The 19,014-nt window shown below is 40.2% G+C and overlaps 1 protein-coding gene across 1 annotated transcript; it reads left to right on the top strand.

Annotated features, from left to right (window-relative positions):
* Positions 1–11,914: 11,914 nt before the first annotated feature.
* On the top strand, positions 11,915–17,752 carry LOC143030392 (uncharacterized). Its single transcript, XM_076193541.1, has 6 exons — positions 11,915–11,995; positions 12,925–13,122; positions 13,572–13,723; positions 14,073–14,339; positions 15,017–16,116; positions 16,718–17,752. Exons 1-6 carry the CDS (start codon positions 11,915–11,917, stop codon positions 17,335–17,337), a joined length of 2,418 nt encoding a protein of 805 aa, XP_076049656.1. The 3' UTR covers positions 17,338–17,752.
* Positions 17,753–19,014: the final 1,262 nt, after the last annotated feature.

Genomic DNA, 19,014 nt, shown 5'->3' with positions numbered 1-19,014 from the left:
TAGGAGTGAAGGAGGAATAGGAATGGTTTAAGGAGGGAGTCACAAGGTGTGCAAAGTTAGTGTATAGAACAAGGAAGATGGAGGGAAATAGAAGGAAGGGTAGTGAGTGGTGGGATTAGGAAGCAAAGAAGGCTGTAGAAGAGAAGCAAGAATTCACAGATTGGTTACAAAATAGGACAAGAGAATCATAAGAGAGGTACAAAGAAAAGAGAAGAGATGAGCACAACATTACGGAGGCAAATAGAAGAGTAGATGTGAAATGGGGTAAGAGTATGACAGAAAATTTTGAAAGTAATAAAATTATGTTTTGGAAAGTAATTATGAAAGAAAGAGGAGACAAATCAAGTAGAGATGAAAAAGCAATAGGCACAGATGGAAAGATGATAATGGAAGAGATGGCAGTAAGAGGAAGATGGGCAGAGTATTTTAGATAGTTGCTCAAAGTGAGGGAGGATAGGGAGGGAAAGGTAATTGTAGTGGGAAGCATTAAGAATATGACAGTGATGAGTGAGGAGAAAGGAGGAGAAATAAGGAAAAATGAGGTGAAAGCAGTTGTTAAAATAATGTGAGCAGGCAAGGCACCTGGGTTGGATGGGTGTCATGCAGTGTCTATAAAAGGGAGGTACAGTGATGGTGGACTGGCTGGTGAGGTTGTTTAATGATTATCTAGAAAAAGGTAATTTTTTGGGGGGGACTATGGATTTGAAAAAGGCTTATGACAGGGTAGACAGAAAGGCACTGTAGGAGGTATTACAGACATATGGGATAGGAAGAAAGCTGTTAAGAGCAGTCAAGAGTTCTTACGATAGTAGAGCTTGTGTTAGAATAGGAAATGGATTACAAAGGATTACAAAGGAGGAACATGCCAACCTTTTGGTTCATATCTAGGTTGGATGAAAAAGAAAATAATAATAATTAAATAGGTAAAGTTAAATAATAAACAACAGGTAAATAATGATAAATGATAATCAAGCAAATAATAATAAACTGACAAATAATAACAAATAAACAAATATAAAATAAATGGAAGGCGTTACAGCATCTTGGTTGTTTACCTATACAAATCTTAAAGCTTTGAATTGAACTACATTGCACTGCATCAGGAGGAAGTTTATTCCATTCATTAACTACACAGCTGGTAAAGTTGATTCTACCTACTTCCAAATTAATTCTTTTCCTGACAGTTTGAGAACCTTATTCCTTGTCAGATTCTCATTCAGTGTGAATATTTTGTCACTTTTGATGTTGTCAATTCCCTTTAGAATCTTAAAGACATGTATTAAGCCACCTCTGAGTCTATGATTTTTTTAGGGAAAATGATGAGAACTATCATCAGAGATGCTATCGAACATCATTTAGAAAGTAACTGTTTGATAAATGATAGCCAGCATGGATTCAGATGGAAATGTTCTTGCATGACTGACTTGAATTCTACAACATAGTCATCTCGAATTATGACAAAAGAAACAATAAATATTTAATATACCTAGATTTTGCAAAAGTTTTTGATACAATCCCCCACTAAAGACTACTTACTAAATTAGCTTCACACAGAGTAAGTGGTAGCCTATTAAGTTGGACTAGTAATTGGTTGAATGATCAAAAACAGAGTTGTTTTAAATGGCAAAACTTCTAGATGGAAAGTGTTATGAGTGGGGTTCCTCGGGGTTCCATTCTTGGGCCACTTCTAATCATACATATATATACCAAAAACTTTTCCCCCTTATAAAGGAGGTGGCCAAAAAACAAAGTCATAAAAACCACTCCCATCCATACCACCCCCAACATAACACCACTACCCTCTACCCTCTTATCTTGGCACCTCCCAGATGATGGGTCATCCCTGCATCTTGTCCACTGCCATGGGTCAGAAACAGTGTCGCAAGATACAGCACATCCACAGCAATGCTGCTTCATTAAATCAGTAAGCCCTCTCTCCATTCCCTCATGCAGAAAAGGAGAAGACGGGGAGAAATCCCTTTGGGCTGCATCAATTTATTTCTCATATATAGTCCCTCACTCCCCATCCCTCACACACTCCCCCTCACGCATCACAGCATCATCCATATACAACCATTCTCCATTCACCCCTGTCTTCTGTCCTCTCCCATCCTTCCTCAACAGACATTCCCCTCTTCCCCAAAGCCCCTTTCACCCCGTACTTCCATCTCATCCTAGGTTGCCCCGTTATGTTCCCTCCCTTCACATCTGCCTTCCATACCTCTTTTACTAGTCTTTCTTCACTCATTCTTTCCATGTGCCCAAACCATCCCAACACTCTTTCATCCACCCTATCTCCCAAATCCCTTACTACCCCCGTTCTCCTCCTCACCTCCTCATTTCTCACACTATCCAGCCTAGTAAGCCCCATCATACTTCTCAAACACATTCAAACTCCTTCTCTCTTCCTCTCTTATGTTCCATGTTTCTGCCCCATACAGTGCTGCTGGCACAATCACTCCTTCATACAATCTACTCTAAGCATCCATTCCCAAATGTCTATTTCTCGTTACACTTTTTAATCCACCAAGGCATTTACTCACTTCTCTCAATCTACATTCTACCTCTACCTCCACTCCTTTTCCTGCCACATTTGCATCCAAATATCTAAAACTATCCACTTCTTCCAGTCCCCCTCAATACTCGCTTCAAGCCTGCTGCCACTTTCTCCCCTTGCACATCTCATCACCTTACTTTTACTCATATTTATCTTCAGCTTCCTTCTTTCACACACCTTCCCAAACTCTGTCCCTAACTTCCTCAATCCCTCCTCTGATCCTACTACAAGCGGAGTGACATCAGCAAACAACAACTGGCTTATATCTCACTTTTCTCCATTTTCTTTAACCATCTCCAATCCCTGACCCACTACCCTTGCATTTACTTCTCACACCCCACCCATGTATAAATTGAAAGCCAGGGCAACATAACACATCTCTGATGAAGTCCCACCTTTACCTCGGATCACTCACTTTCTCCATTTCTGGCTGCCTCACCATATTCTTTCTGTGTTTCTTAACACTCAGTTTCCACTAACCACAATTCTCTTTTCCATCCCTTAGTAAGAACCAATACCGGTTGAAATGAGGGGACGCTATGGGTCATGATCAATACAATTTTCAACAGTTACTGGCTATGTATGACACTGTTGGTCAATACACCTCTGTAACAACCTGTATACTTCTCAATGTATTTCCACACTAATCGAATCACTTCAGGGTTGATACACCCCCTACACTACAATTTTGTAACTATGCACTCCCTAGGGCCTAGACTAGCAATTTCGTAACTATGCACTCCCCCCTAATGGTGTAATTTAAGATTTAATGCACTCCCCTAGCCTCCATTTTATTGTGCCTGTAAGCACCGGCATCTCAACTCAATGTGAAGCTCTGATCTGTTGGCAAGCATGCCATGCCCAGCTATTCATTCAAATGCCTCAAGGGGAGATTTCCTATTATAACCTACCAATGCGATAGAAGCCATAAGAATCATCTTTCAATTGGAATCCTGAACTATATGGCAGAATTTTTTCTCCTTCGTTTCTGATCTATCATAAGGCCTATATGGTAGTTACTTTTCGAACGAGGCTGATAATGTCACTTCCTTTCCGGGACGGAAACCATGACGCAAGCAAACTTCATCACTTACACAAAAAAATAATACATAACAAAAGTACAAAAAATAGAATTTCCAGCCTTACAGTTCAACCATTAAAAATGTTATTCAAACTGTCTTTCACTACTCATAAGGTACCTGAAGATTGGAAAGTGGTAAACATTACCTCAATATTTGAAGAAGAGAAAATGAAATTTCAGAAACTATAGCCAGGTTAGCCTAAGAGCAAACAAGTAAAAACGTTAAAATGTGTGCAATGATGACAAAATAGTCACTAACTTTATCTAAATTAGGAGGAACTGGCACTTGTATATCAGTTCCCATGAAGAGCTATTGCCACTGTGCCTGTATTGTATTTACCTAATTCTAGGTAGTGTATCCCTGGATGGAAGGAGTAACATGGAAGATGCTTGCAAGTGGAGGAAATCAGCTTTATTTCTACCGCATTAGAGGGTTTAGCTAGGTATGAGTTGGTTGGTAATTGATTATCTACTGTAGTGGAATTACTCTGAACTAGGCTTAATGCTTGATAAAAGGACACTCATATAACGAAATGAAACTGTCCATTGATGGATAGAAAAAAAATAAACTCATACTCCTTGCCTAGAAAATATTATAAACAAAGCATCAAAGACTGTTTCCTGTTCAGACTCGAGAATGCTATTTGGGGATGTGCAGTTCTTTGGAAATAGTACAACTACATAATGCCAAAGTATATAATCAAACTGTTGATTAATAAGATGGAGATAAACAGTCTCCTCCCAGTCAATGTCTGGATCACCAATTGGCAGTTTATGGCTGTCTGTATGGTAAACTTCAATCTCTGTCTGGGAAATATGCCTCTTGATATTTTAAATTATTAAGGTTTTAGTCTTATTTAAGACTCATGCTGTTTAATCTGGTTCATGTCACTTAAAGAAGTCAATCTAACAACTATGAAGCTTTGTTACCTAATATTTTGAAATATATCATTATCTTTGTAATGGTCTCTTATGTATGAAAAACAGAAATCATCACAATGAAATTACAAAGAAATCATCACAATAAGCTTACATGAGGACCACAATGCAAATAAGCTTACATGCTTTTTGTGTTATTCTTGGCATTTGTAATTGTTATTTTGAACTATGTGTTCTTTTCTTTATCTGCATCTCATATATATTGACTCAATGCAAAACAAAATTACTTACTTTATTTCTTTCTCATGATTTGTCCTTCAATATGGCAGCATACTTATGATTATATCACTCAGTGGTCAACAGGTCACCTGACCTGTGCCCAGTACCTAAGTAAGATTACATAAGGGAATGTATAATGGTAAGTTTGTAGAGAAGCACATCTTTACAATATAACAAGAGAGAATTGAATAACAAATTTGAGTACATCAACATAATAAACATTTTTTCTTTTGCAGAAATCAGTAACAGAAGAAGCTGTTAAAAATAATACACTAAAGAACATAGTCACAGGTGCTTGAGATGGTATCCTTGTTTTGATGGATACAGAAGTCAAAGATATTAAAATATAACTTGGTCTAACCTACCTATTATGCAATTAGTAATGCAGTACCTGTAATGCTAGAGGTCATCAAGATCATTGTCAGGGATGTTGACAGCAGGTTTTGGCATCCATTTGGACTGCTGGGTATAGAGGAGCTTTATAGCTTCAAGAAAAGCATGAACCTCAGCTACATAGAACTGTTTCAAAAATATGATGTCACTTGAAGTGGGAGAAAACCCAGTACACAATGTAGTCGCCACAATTGTGTCATTGTCAAACTGACATTAATGGGACTGGACAGATGACATGGCATCTTGAACCCACTGTGGCTTTGTTTGGTACTATATTTGCATTTAGTAATTTTTTTTTATTGATTTCTACCAAGAAAAATATATGTTACATTGATGTATTATAATTTACAGATTTATTTTCAATTTTCTATTGCTATATTGTTTAGATGTGCATTTCTAAAAAATAAACAGGTAAAACTGCTCATACTATAATGCAATGACTTGTAATATATATGACTTGGACTTGAGGAGTGAGTATCATAATTTTATATCCAAGAATAATTAGTGCACAATAAATTCAGAGTGAACTTCATGAATTCTTTACTTTTGGACAGAGGAAGACAAGATGGAGCACCATTCCCTAATAAGAATGCAAGAAAGCAAACAGGATACACACATTAATAAATATAAAGACGCTTGCCAGTCTCAGTTTTTTATTCCAATTGCTACTGATATTAATATTAATTTCTGGTAATTATACATAGGGCTCAAAATACTCAAAATGCTAAAAACTAGCCAATGATATAGGCAACAATTGCAGCTGTGAGACCAGTGAAACTCTTTTCAATATACAAAAATGTCTGCCAGTTTCAACTTTCTAAATATCGCTATCACCATTACTATTAATTTGCAATAGTTCCATATGTGCTTCAAAATATTCAATGATAAGAGGTAACCGATGATAGAGGTAAAACTGCTGCTGTGATACCTTACCTGACCTACCCCATTGATAAAAATGTTCGCCCATTTTTCCGCCAATAGCTACCGACGTAACATTAGTTTGCTGGAGTAGAAAATTCTCAGAATGATAAGAGCTAGCCGATTATATTGGTAATTGCAGTTGTGAAACTGACAAACATCTTGATAAATACCCACAAATTTTGCTTGCTCACAATACCAAATACAATGCCAAACGAGAATTAAAGTGTAGTAAGTGCCAAATGCAAACATTACGCATGCTCTAATCTACCTTACCATCAAATCATTACACTTAATTAACGAATTCAAGAAGAAAGCACTTATTTGGCCTGTACAAAGCACAGCCACGAAAACAAGATCTACTAATAGCTGAAATGGTGCAAATGGCATTTGTAAACAAACAGTACTGTGGTGTGAATGTGAGTGGATGTGGCGCGGAGAGGGACGGGCGGTTGGCACCCCAGATGGAGGGCGGGGGGCGAATTTTTTTCCCCACGAGACTTCCGGACTCAATTGCATACAGCCAATCAGAGCGCACCTGACACTTCGTACGCCAGGCATCATACGCGCGCACGTGGTATTTGTTTCGCTATATAGCAGAATTTAAAAAAAAAAAATTCATGTGCAGAATTATCATATCATTCCCCTTTATGACTAACTACCTACGAAATTATGGATAAACGGTTTTTAGTCACTTGGAGAGCGTTTTTTCGAATGTTTCTATAGTAGCGTCACCTTGTTGCCATGCTAGGGCGTGAAAGTTTGGGTTGTACACGACGTCCGTTCGGGATTTTCGTACTCACTTTGGTTGCTCGTGCCAAACGTATTTCTACAACACACATAGAAATTACAACAAAGATATGTCGTAGCACATTTGTAAAATAATACTGATGGCCCACTTTCGGAGAAGAATAAGCGAAGATATAGAGATCTGTATATTTCGATCACTTACTGTGATCCTCTTCAGCAGATATGAGTTACAAAGTAGAGAACAATGTGTATTTATAGTGAAACAGTGAGGTAGCAAGAAGGGACGGGGGCTCAGGTCACATGCCCGGCACGCATGCTCGGATCTTGGTGGCTCAGGTCACATGTCCGGCGTTGCATGGACCTTGGTGATTTTTGTCCACCGCTAATGTAGATGGTAACATTTTATTTATAGCAAAAGAAGAAATACAGTCTGGTGACCATTGACCATGGGAAATGTTGTAATTTGGAAAATTGTTTATTAAGGAGGATTCTACTATTTTTCTTCTGAAACTACATTTGGATGTGTAAATTATTTCAGCATCGTCCCAATTTATCCGGTGGTTTTTATTGGCGACGTGCTGAAATACCGCGGAATTTTCCTGTCCGTATTTAACAGAGTTCTTGTGCTCCTTAACCCTGGTAGTGAGATCTCGACCCGTCTGTCCCCAATATACATCACTGCAATCTAAACAAGGTAATTTGTAAACTCCAGTTGTATTACTCTTGGATCTATGATGTATATTGACAACTTTACTGAACAAATTGTTAGGATAATTGAAGATAAAATTTACCTTTTCCTTTGGTAACAAATGAGACAATTCATTAATTGATTTGTTAAAAGGTAATTTTATGCATCTATTATCCCAATTATGATTCAAGGCGGAATGGGAATCTGTTTTGTGAAAAATAATTTTGGCCTTGCTGCAGTGGGAAGCCGAAGTCCAGGAGATTTGCAGCACCACCCGGGACCACGCCCGCTCCCTTTACAGCGGGCGTGTACGTAAATCAAAGAGGGGGGTGGAGGGACAACTCATTAAGTGGATCGACTTTGGGTAATGAAACCCAGAATTCCTAATGTGAGTTTAATTGACAACTTATTTCAATAATGAAAGCATTGTGGACATACACCGTAATCTATAAAGGTTGGTCTAAAAGTTAATTAGTGGATCCTATCATACTCTATCTCCCTGCGCGCCTATCTAAGGGTCCTATCTAGTAAATACCCACCGTTACTTGCTATTATCCATAGAGTGTCTCTGCTGGGTGTGGGGATGGCTTCCACGGGGCGCTGGTCCCTCGTTCTGGCAGGATGCGTTGGCTATTGAAGAATAACGGTGTCGTTGATCACGGCGGGAACCCGGGTCATCTTTATGGTTAGCCTCGTGGCGGGGCCGCGGGTTTGATCTCGTAGGGGGTTTCTTGTATTCACTATCCAGTTCCTTTCAGGTCAGAGTGTCCCAAGGAAATGGGTACAGGTACGTACGTGACACCTTAATACACTAATGTTGTGTTCACTGGAGGCTGGACGCCTCAAGACACTATTCAAATCCCCACGATGGTCGGGATGTCACACACAGCGCTTCACCTGATAAGTTTCGGGAGGGGTTTGTCCCGGAATCACTCGTTTGATGTCCCGTGGTTCGCAATCGTCACTTAAGGATGAAAATCCTCGATAGCCACATGAGGGAGGATAGGGCACGATTGAACTTCCGAGCGTATGAGCGGCCCGACCTCCCTGCTTGACCCTAATGCGAAGACTGCCCTGTGTCCCGCGGCATGTCAGGTAAAAAATGCCCGCCAGCCAGCATCCAACGTTGCCAATATTTCTACGTCTCCGTCACTAGTTTTGAAGGGAACTACGAACAATGTTTATGTGGAAGATGACCCAGTTCCTATTGTTCCTTGAGGGTAGACACTATTCACGAGCGTGTAAGATACGATCCTACATACATATATCAAGGCTTTTTCCTCCTTTCAAGGGAGGTAGCCAAAAAGGGAAAGGCATAAAAACACTCCCACCCATTTCATCCCTAAATACACTCCATACCCCTCCCACCCTCCCTCTCATCTGAGCACCTCCTGGATGACGGGTCATCCCTGCACCTTGCCCACCGCCCTGGGTCAGAAGCAGTGTCGCAAGACACAGCACATCCACAGCAAGGCCGCTTCATTTAATCGGCGACTCCCCCTCTCCGTCCCCCCTTGCATATAAGGAGAGGACGGGGAGAAATCCCTTCGGGCTGCGTCAAAATTTCCTCACACATACTACCTCACCCCCCCCGCCCATTCCTCCTCATGCAATCACAACATCATCCATATACAACCATTCTCCACTCACCTCTGTCTTCCGTCCTCTCCCTTCCTTCCTCAACAGACATTCCCCTCTTCCCCAAAGCCCCCTTCACCCCATCCATCCACCTCATCCTAGGACGTCCCCTCATGTTCACTCCCTCCACATCTGCCTTCCATACCTCTTTTACTAGTCTTTCTTCACTCATTCTTTCCATGTGTCCAAACCATCCTAATACTCATCAACCCTATCTCCCAGCTCTTTTTCACCCCTGTTCTCCTCCTCACCTCCTCATTTCTCACTCTATCTAGCCTAGTAACCCCCACCATACTTCTCAGACACCTCATCTCAAACACATTCAAACTCCTTCTCTCTTCCTCTCTTATGTTCCACGTTTCTGCCCCATACAGTGCTGTTGGCACAATCACTCCTTCATACAGTCTCCTCTTCGCATCCATTCCCAAATGTCTATTCCTCATTACACTCTTTAAACCACCAAGGCATTTACTCGCTTCTCTCAATCTACATTCTACCTCCACCTTCACTCCACCTTTTCCTGCTACACTTGCACCCAAGTATTTAAAACTATCCACTTCCTCCAGTCGCTCTCCCTTAATGTTCACTTCCAGTCTACTGCCACTTTCACCCCTTGTATATCTCATCACCTTACTTTTACCCACATTTATCTTTAGCTTTCTTCTATCACATACTCTCCCAAACTCTGCCACCAGCTTCCTCAAACCCTCCTCCGATCCTGCCACAAGAGCAGTGTCGTCCGCAAACAACAGCTGGCTCACCTCCCACTTTTCTCCATTTTCTTTAACCATCTCCAATCCCTGACCCACTACCCTTGCATTCACTTCTCGCACCACCCCATCCATGTATAAGTTGAACAGCCAGGGCGACATAACGCATCCTTGACGAAGTCCCACCTTTACCTCGAACCACTCACTCTCTCCATTTCCAATCCTGACACAAGCTCTACTGCTCTCATAATTACTCTAATTGCCTAGCTTAAACAATATGTGGCAGCGCGCAGGGGGGGGGTGCTCGCGCGAAGCCGCGGTGAGATGGGACAAGGACGCATTGTTCCTTGGCCGAGAAAAAACCGTTAGGCCTAGGTCGTATGGGAACACTTGACTGAAAAAACTCTCAGTCTGATCATGGAGTAGCAACTTACAAATGCAATAAGAAACAGTAAACTTGAGAATTTGTGGAATCCCACACTTAATATCAACATTCGTGAATTGCACATAGGCCTACGGAAACACATGAATCTAAAGGGAGGTGTGAGGTTTCCCTAAATAATTAGAGATCTCTCTCAACTTCGTTAAGGCACTGTAATTGATTGCCAAATTGGTACAACAGGTAATGAGGATAAGGAGAAGGAAAAATATCAAGAAATAGTTACTAGGGGTCTTAAGAATTCCAGTAATTCCCAGGAGGGGAGGGAATTGCTGTCCGAAAAATAGCTGAAAGGATACGAGAGACTATGGAACCCGCGTCGGCTAGGCTCATGAGCGAAAGTGTTTGGTAGCTGGGGTTTTGAAAGCGGACGAAAGAAAATGAGAAGGGATGATAGCGAGCCGTGTGTCACAATCCGAAAATTGTGACAGCCGCCGCTGATTACTCCATACATTACGTTTAAGTTCCTAAGTAAACTTTTTGGTATCCTCTACAATAAATTAAACCAGTTTATTAAACAACCTCCTATAGACTCTGACATACATAGATAAAAAATACATTTGTGACTTTTCTATTGTGTCTAAATATAATCAAAAGCATCATCAGATTTAGAAATGTTTGGTATACTACTCATTTCATAGATATTTTCACTAAAGAAGAACTGAAACAGCCTTTGGCTAGGCACAAAATCTTTACAACATTTCCCACATGATATAACCAAGATAAATTTATATCATTCATATACATCACCATTTAATTCTTGATACAAGTAAAAGAATGATCTCTAATCACGACCGGGTATTTAACCCCCCCCCCATGCCAAATTCCCAAAAATGCCACCCAACAAATTTCCCTGCCAAACACAGTAAAAACATTCCAAAAATACAAAATTTGGCATTAAAAACGCCAATCTGGCAACGCTGACGCTCAGTGATGATCTGCATTCGCAGAACATAGATGGCAGGCTAGCGGTAAATTTGTAACCACGAATCGTAGCTGGGGTCGGTAATTTTGCAGAGGATAAAAACGTTACTTCTCTTTGATCAAATTACATGAAAATCACACCTTTTAAAGAAAATAGTTCAAATAATGCAACCATATGCTGATTTGTTACGGTATATGTAGCTGTGGTCGGTCATACTGCAGAGGCTAAAACATAACTTCTCTTTGGTCAAATTACACGAAAATCACACATTTTAAAGAAAAGAGTTTAAATAATTCAACTATATGCAGTCTATTACACTAATAACGCAACAGTAAGAAACTTAAAAGCGTGTAGTTTGATCCATACCACAAGTAATCATAGACGGCGGGCTGGACGAGTCGTAGCCGGGGTCGGTAAAATTGCAGAGGCTAAAAACGTAAGTTCTATGATTATATTACATGGAAATCACATATCTTAAAGAAAATAGTTAAAATAATACAACCATACATATATAGAAGTGTGCATTTGAGCAAAACCCGTCCTTGTTTGGGTTTTGTTGTTTTGTTCGGCTTTTCTCGTTTTTTTTTTTTTCTTTCGGTTTGTTCGGCAATTAGTGAGACCGTCCGTTCACTCAACTTGAGATTCAAAACATTGAAAATGGCAGTGCCTAATAACTTTCGATTGTGTTCACATTGTGATCGCCCTGTTATTGATTCTAAACTACAACTTAGGTTAGCGGTAAGTTTGAAAAGAAGTAAAACACATAGAACATTTTGACCCGAAACAGTGGAAAGAACTGGACAAATCTTGGGAAAAAAAAAACTAATTTGTTGAAGCAGTCTAGAGCAGGGGTTCTCAGCCTTGCTTGGCTCATGCACCCCTTTCACCATTTGCCAGAATGTCATTCCCCCCTCCTTTCCAAGATTGCCTGTTTCAAAAGGTGCATTCTAAATAATATGCAGGTATTATCGCACAGCGTAACACTTTTCTAATCCTAAGATTAACCTGGGTCAGCACAGGTGTAATTCCAGCCCAGGTGACGTCTAGACAGATAGGCCAGAGCCTATATTTGCTTTCCTCACACCATAAACTTACTGAGGTCACAATTCACCCCTAGAAAACCCAAAGTTCCCCCCTGGGGTGAATTTCACCCCTAATGAGAACCCCTGGTCTAGAGTCTATACCGTATCGATGGTCTTTTCCTCGATCATACACTAAGCCCCCCCGAAGTAATAGTGCTTACTAGGCCTACTAGAGGCTGTGCCATAATAGAGTGCTGGTTTTTCTGCCATAGTCTAGCTGATGCTATGATGGTTAGATTTTAATTAAAATAATTCTGAACTTTTAATTAAGGAATCGTAAATCTCTTTCAGTAATTCCAGTCATGCAAGACGTACATCAGATGACGTCATTTATTGATGTAATGCATAGAAATTTACTGAACAACTGTTGGGAATTTTTTGGTGGTCATTTTTCAGAAAATTCCAAATACACAAAATTAAGATACCAATAAATTTTGATCCAAAGATATTTGAAATACTCCGATAAAAGCACGCTGCAGGCTACTTTACTAAGAAATGATGATGAAGTGCCAATTGCACATTAAAATTCCCGGTATATTTCCTGGTTCAGGTTCTTTAATCTTATGATTTTCTTTTTCACTACAGGGATTATTGCCTGAGAGCTATGAGCATCACATTTGTAAAGTAGAAATTGTTGGGAAAGAAGTGAAAGTTACTCTGAGATTGTCCGTTTCGACTAAAGAAGGGGCCAAACAGTGGTTGGAATCCATGCAGAAATCTTCTCTCATGACTTTTCGAGTGGAAAGATCTTATAACTGTTCTGGTGTAAAGGTTGCTTACAAGGTGTGTATACCCTGAATTTTGGTCCATATTGACATTCAGTTAAGTAAAAAGAAGCACTATAACAATTATTGTACTGTGCAGCAGCTGTCACTGCCAGGTGAAGCACTTTCCTAAAATTTGTGATTCCTAGTTCGACGAACAGATGGCCAAATTTCCAAGGTAAAAAGAAAATGCTGCGGTGTACTTATTCAAACATTTCCAGACTTTGAACATTCAGTCAATGACATATGCCATGCCCTGCATTGCTTACATTTGAGTCGCTTATTATTATTTCAGAGGCTACGACTCCCAGCAACGCTTTACAGCTTGCCCTCTCGTCTCGTCACTTTATTTATTTGATGAATGTGAACGTGTTATTTAATCTCTGCCATATGTGTCTGATGCGTTCATGGTCTTGCCAGATTTTAATTCTAAGTACTAAAAATGAACTTCATTGTTTTCTTCTTCAGACTGATTTTCGCTGCCAACACAATACAAAGCCAAGGACTGCAACATCTGATTGCCACCGGGGGTCAAAGAACACCAATTGTCCAGCAGGTCTGAGTATCGTTGTTAAAGTCAGTACCTTCGAAAAATCTGATGGGATAAAAAGGAAGTGCAGGTACTTAGTGTTGAATCTTTTTCTCATTCTGAGTATATCATGTATTGTGCAACTTCTCATATTAATTTTTTAACCAAAACCTTTGGAATTTATTTTATAAATTTCTTAAAAATGAGTGAGATATATTTCTTTGTACATAACCCATGGCCATGGCTGAGGCCAAAGAGACATTCAGGCACAGTGTTGTTGGCTGTTTCAGGCAAGGAAAGAGCAAGAGGTACTGACAGTACAACACTGAATGGCTTCAGTCTTGAAGTGTTTGCATGCCTGGAAGTGCATACGGTGCAAAGACAATCAGATGCTTACAGTATTCTGCAGCTTGTGTCATTTTTCTTTTCTTTGTTCATAGGTCAGCGGATCCCCACATGCCTGATCATCCCATGGTTGTGAAATTGAAGTGCACCCATAATCACCCTATTCGAGCTGCAGACGCATTGAAGCATAGAGATGTGAGTGAAGAGGTGAAGCAGAAGTTCCTGGACCTATTCAGCAAGGGCTACACTCCTTCAAAAGCACTCGAACTGCACAAGTATGATCTTCAACTAGAGCATGGGGATAATTACATTTTTGTCTGTGCTGATAGAGCCATAACACCAGATTTGCAGTACTGTTACAGGTGAGTTCTGTATATTTTTAAGTGTTTGATACAGTGTGTTTCCTCAAGTGCAAGTGCGTGCATTTCATCTTCTGCCTACTTTGGGAAGGATGGAACGAAGAATCATGCTTGGCACATTATATTGCAAAACTGTAACTGATCTTTTTTCATTGAAAAGGTCTTGTAATGCAGTGGTAAATTGAAACTGACATTGAATAGGTAATACATTTGTAAATCCAAGGGAAATAAATAATCTGTCTAACACTGATATTTCTGGTATGGTATCAAATAGCTTCCAATACATAAGAAAAATATGGCATTCTACACCCTCTTGGAACAAGGTATCTTCACTGAATTCACGTAAGCATCTGTTGGATTATCCTCAGTACCAGGAGTAATGCACTTAGTCAGGGTTTGATTTTTGCAGGTTTTTGCTTCCCCGAGGTAACATAAAAACCTTGTGGGCAAGCAGAATGTCTGAAAATGTGTCCTAAACTTGCCCAATGTGCAGTAATACTTCTGGCTTATTCCTTCATTCTTGCTATTTGAGGGCAACCTCAGAATGGGCTAAGGCAAGATGGACCTCGACTTTGTTTGCCCTGTGGGCAACCAAGAAAAATGTCTAAAATTGAACCCTGTTAGTTACTATGAAAAATTGACTATGTTGAGTGCTAAAAAATCCCCTGCCTTTTCTTCAGGTTGTACTACCAGGCCTTCAAGAAAGAGTACGTCAAAGCCACGGGAGAATTTGTTCTGAAAGAGTTGGAGAAGAAAATTGAGGAAGGAACCCTTGGTGAAAACAGGATCAAACTCGCACTCGTTGGACCAGAAAAGAAGCAAGCAGCACTGGCAATAGTGACACCATTAATGCAACGTGTACATAAACTTATTAAGCATTCAGGTGAATTGGTGTTCATCTATGCCTCTGGAAATATGGACAGGCAGGGATGTCGTGTATTTTTGCTGCTCACCCATAGCTGTGCTGGTGGACTTCCTCTAGGAGTGCTGATCACAACCAGTGAAAGTACTGAGACAGTAACTGAAGCGCTCGCCCTCTATAATTCACTGCTGGATAATTCTGCCTTTTTCGGGCGGGGTCCAAAGTTAGGGCCAGAACTATTCATGACTGATGATAGCACTTCTGAAAGACAAGCGCTGAGTGCTATCTATCCTGAGGCTACGCTACTGCTATGTGTATGTCACCTGCTGCAAGCATTCTGGCGTTTCCTGTGGGAATTCAAAAATGGAGTGAGGAAGGAGGATAGACCCCATTTGTTCTCCTTGTTGAAAGACATGGTCTATTGCAGTTCTGTTGATGAACTTCAGGCCAAATTCGAGGCAATGGAGAATGATGAAACTTTGGCAAAGTACGAAAAAGTTCAAAAACACTTGGAGGATGTGTATGCCAGGAAATCGTCCTGGGCTGTGTGCTACTGTGATGACCTGAATGTCCGCAACAACAACACCAATAACTATGCTGAAGCTTCCATGTGGATCATGAAAGATCAGATTCTTGAGCGCACCAAAGCATACAATGTGATCCAGCTTGTGGACTTTATTGTCACGAGGCTGGAGGCTTACTATGAAAGACGCATTATTGATGTCTGCAACAACAGACTGGATAGAGTGTTGCAGTCGAGATTCCTTCCAAGTGTTGCTGCAGGATGTAAAATAAACCCAGACGAGATCGAGCAGGTTGATGAGGACCTCTACATGGTACCCAGTGAGACTGATGAGACTGTGGGCTATGTGGTACATCTTGGACAGGGTGTGTGCTCTTGCAAGATAGGAATGACAGGTGAGACTTTCTTATATTTGAGTTATGGCTGGCACTAGTAGACTGCCCAAGACAATTGAATGGGATACAGATGATAGATTTAACTGATTAGCTAACTAAGCTGACTGCTGGCAATAACTCCAGTTTCTAAGCTAATGAAGATCCAGCGTACGTGTACTGTATTAGCCTTTCCAGCTTTAATCTCCTTACAGGAACATGTACACGGGATGTATTTTCCTGTATGTGCACCTGTAAATTATTGCAAAATCATCTTCAAAATTGCACTGCGACACCATAGCACTAGCAATTGACAAAAATGCCAATGGGAGAGCTACATGTAGACAAATACCCCCCTGGCAGTATCCCAGTCTATACCCTTTAATATCAGGTCTGTTTTCTTAATGGAAAAATCATAGGGGACCATTCAATTATCACATGTGCAAAATTATCTGGAATTTTTAATCCCCCCCCCCCAACAATGTACAGGATAGTACATGCATCTACGCTTCTGAGCAGAACCCCCTCCCCTTCACTGCATTAGTAATACTTGAATGATCCTGACACCTACACCTTGACAATGAATATTAAACAAAATCTCTTATATTTTCATTTTGCATTACAGGTGGACCATGCAAGCATCAGTACCTAGTTATAAAGACGTACAATGCTCAGTCCTGTTGGAACTTCATTCCTGTCAATGATCCAGCAATGAGGATGCTTTTGTACAAAGTTGCAACTGGCTGTGCCAATGTCCCAGATGATTGGTTTGTGTCACTTAATCATCAGCAGAAACCAACGGAACCTGAGAAGGTCACACAACCCATCATGCCCATGGAAACCAGTTCTGGGAATCCAAATGACCAAGAGATCGATCATGACAACCCACCAGTGGAGGATTGTGAGGAAAATCCACCAGGGGAGGATGACACCCGCAGTTCCACTTCAAACACGTCAAATTCTGGTGGTGACAGCTGTGAAAATGATCCAATATTGAATGGACTGAACGAGGCATTTCATGCAATTCAACGAAGGTACATGCAGGACAAAGATTCTCTTGGGGAATCTGTAAAAACCTTCACCAAACAAGTGCAGAAACTTGCCTCAGGGACTGATACTGCCTTGGCTTCAGCGCTTCATTGTTTTGGACGATACTCAGGTGCTGCCAATGCCCTTGGGAAAAGAACAAGAAAACATCTTTTGAGCACCAAGACGATTGGTGTGCAACATCCCGAAGGAAGATGATAGGTGGTGGAAAGAACCGTGTTGGTGCAGGCAGACCTACACTGAACAGTTTGAAGTACGTAAAGGGCGATATACCCTTCAGTTCCAAAGTTATGCCCAGGCGCAAGGCTCCACACAACATTCGTGAATGTGTAAGAATGAACCAAAGTCTGGGTAAAACACTCTTCTAAGTAAAATTGGATAGTATTGAACAAAGGGAATTGACAACATCAAAAGTGACAAAATTTTCACATTGAATGAGAATCAGACAAGAAACAATGGTCTCAAACTATCCGGAAATAGATTCAATTTGGAAGTAGGTAGAAACAACTTTGCCAACCGTGTAGTTAATGAATGGAATAAACTTCCTGCACAGGTAGTGCAATGTAGTTCAGTTCGAAGCTTTAAGACTCGTTTAGATAAACACCTAAGCAAGATGCTGTAATGATTATAATTCATTTTATATTATTTGTTTTTGCTTTGTTATCATTTGTCGTTTGATTTTCATTTATTATTAGTTATGTGTCAATTTATTATTATTTACTGTTTACCTGTTTGTTTGTTATTCAACTATACCTATACATTTATTCATGTAGTTTGTTTGTTGCATACATTATTATAGTTTTTTATTATTATTATTTTATTATTATGATTTTTTTTGCATCCGACCTAGATATGGACCAAAAGGTCTCCTGTCGGCATGCTCCGCCTTTGTAATCCTTTGTAAATCAGGTAGTGCTGGATTGTCGAACATCTGTACAAAATACTGTATGATCATTCAAGAGTTATGAGACATTGACTGCTATATATCAATACTGTGTAATCATTCAAGAGAGAACAGTACATGTAATTTACTGTATGGTGTCCTGAGACACACTGCAACTGATTCCTGTTTCATAAATGTATATCAATACTGTATGATAATTGAAGAGAAAACATGTAATTTACTGTACAAAGACCTGAGACACACTGTCCTTCCTGTTTCATGTAGAGGGGTGATAGTAGTATTTGTACAGTATGATTATCCAAGAACATGTATATATTTGTAAGTATCATTTCTATCTTTGTATAATCTGAATGAAAATGCATATACCAAGGCTTTTTCCCTCTTACAAGGGAGGTAGCCAAAAAGGAATAAAAATGCAATTTGTTTTTGTGGTTGAAATAGATTGTTGGATTGATTATTTCATCAATAGATGCAATTGGATATTAATTGGAGCCAACGCTTGATTGCATGGATGACACTCAGAATCAATATTCTGGCTATGGCTGACTGCTGCCATGTATACACGGTCAACCTCGCCTAAGTCAAATCTGTTGGGACCAGAAAATTTTCTTCAACTTGATAATTCAACAGAAACATGATAATTCAACCATGTCAACAGAAAAAGTATGAAACCTGCCTGAATTTCCTTCAACTTGGATGAAATTCATCTTATGCAGGTTTGACTTGGGTGAGGTTGACTGTGTATTGCTGTCTTTGAAACAAGTTTGTTCAAAATCAAAACAAGTTTGGTCAAAATTAGCTGAGAAGGATCCCTCCCCCAAATAGGTTGACCTCTGCAGACACTGGATGCCTTGTACCCCCAATGCCTTGGGCCTCTCTGCAGACGCTGGATGCCTTGTAACCCCCCCCCCCCAATAACTTGGGCCTCTTCAGACACTGGATGCCTTGAACCCCCCTCCCCATAGCTTGAG

This window comes from Oratosquilla oratoria, chromosome 12 (assembly GCF_046742065.1).
Source record: "Oratosquilla oratoria isolate Oo_2021 chromosome 12, ASM4674206v1, whole genome shotgun sequence".
NCBI lineage: Eukaryota > Metazoa > Arthropoda > Malacostraca > Stomatopoda > Squillidae > Oratosquilla > Oratosquilla oratoria.
Note: the sequence above shows the minus strand (reverse complement) of the source record. Positions and strands in the feature narration are given on the sequence as shown.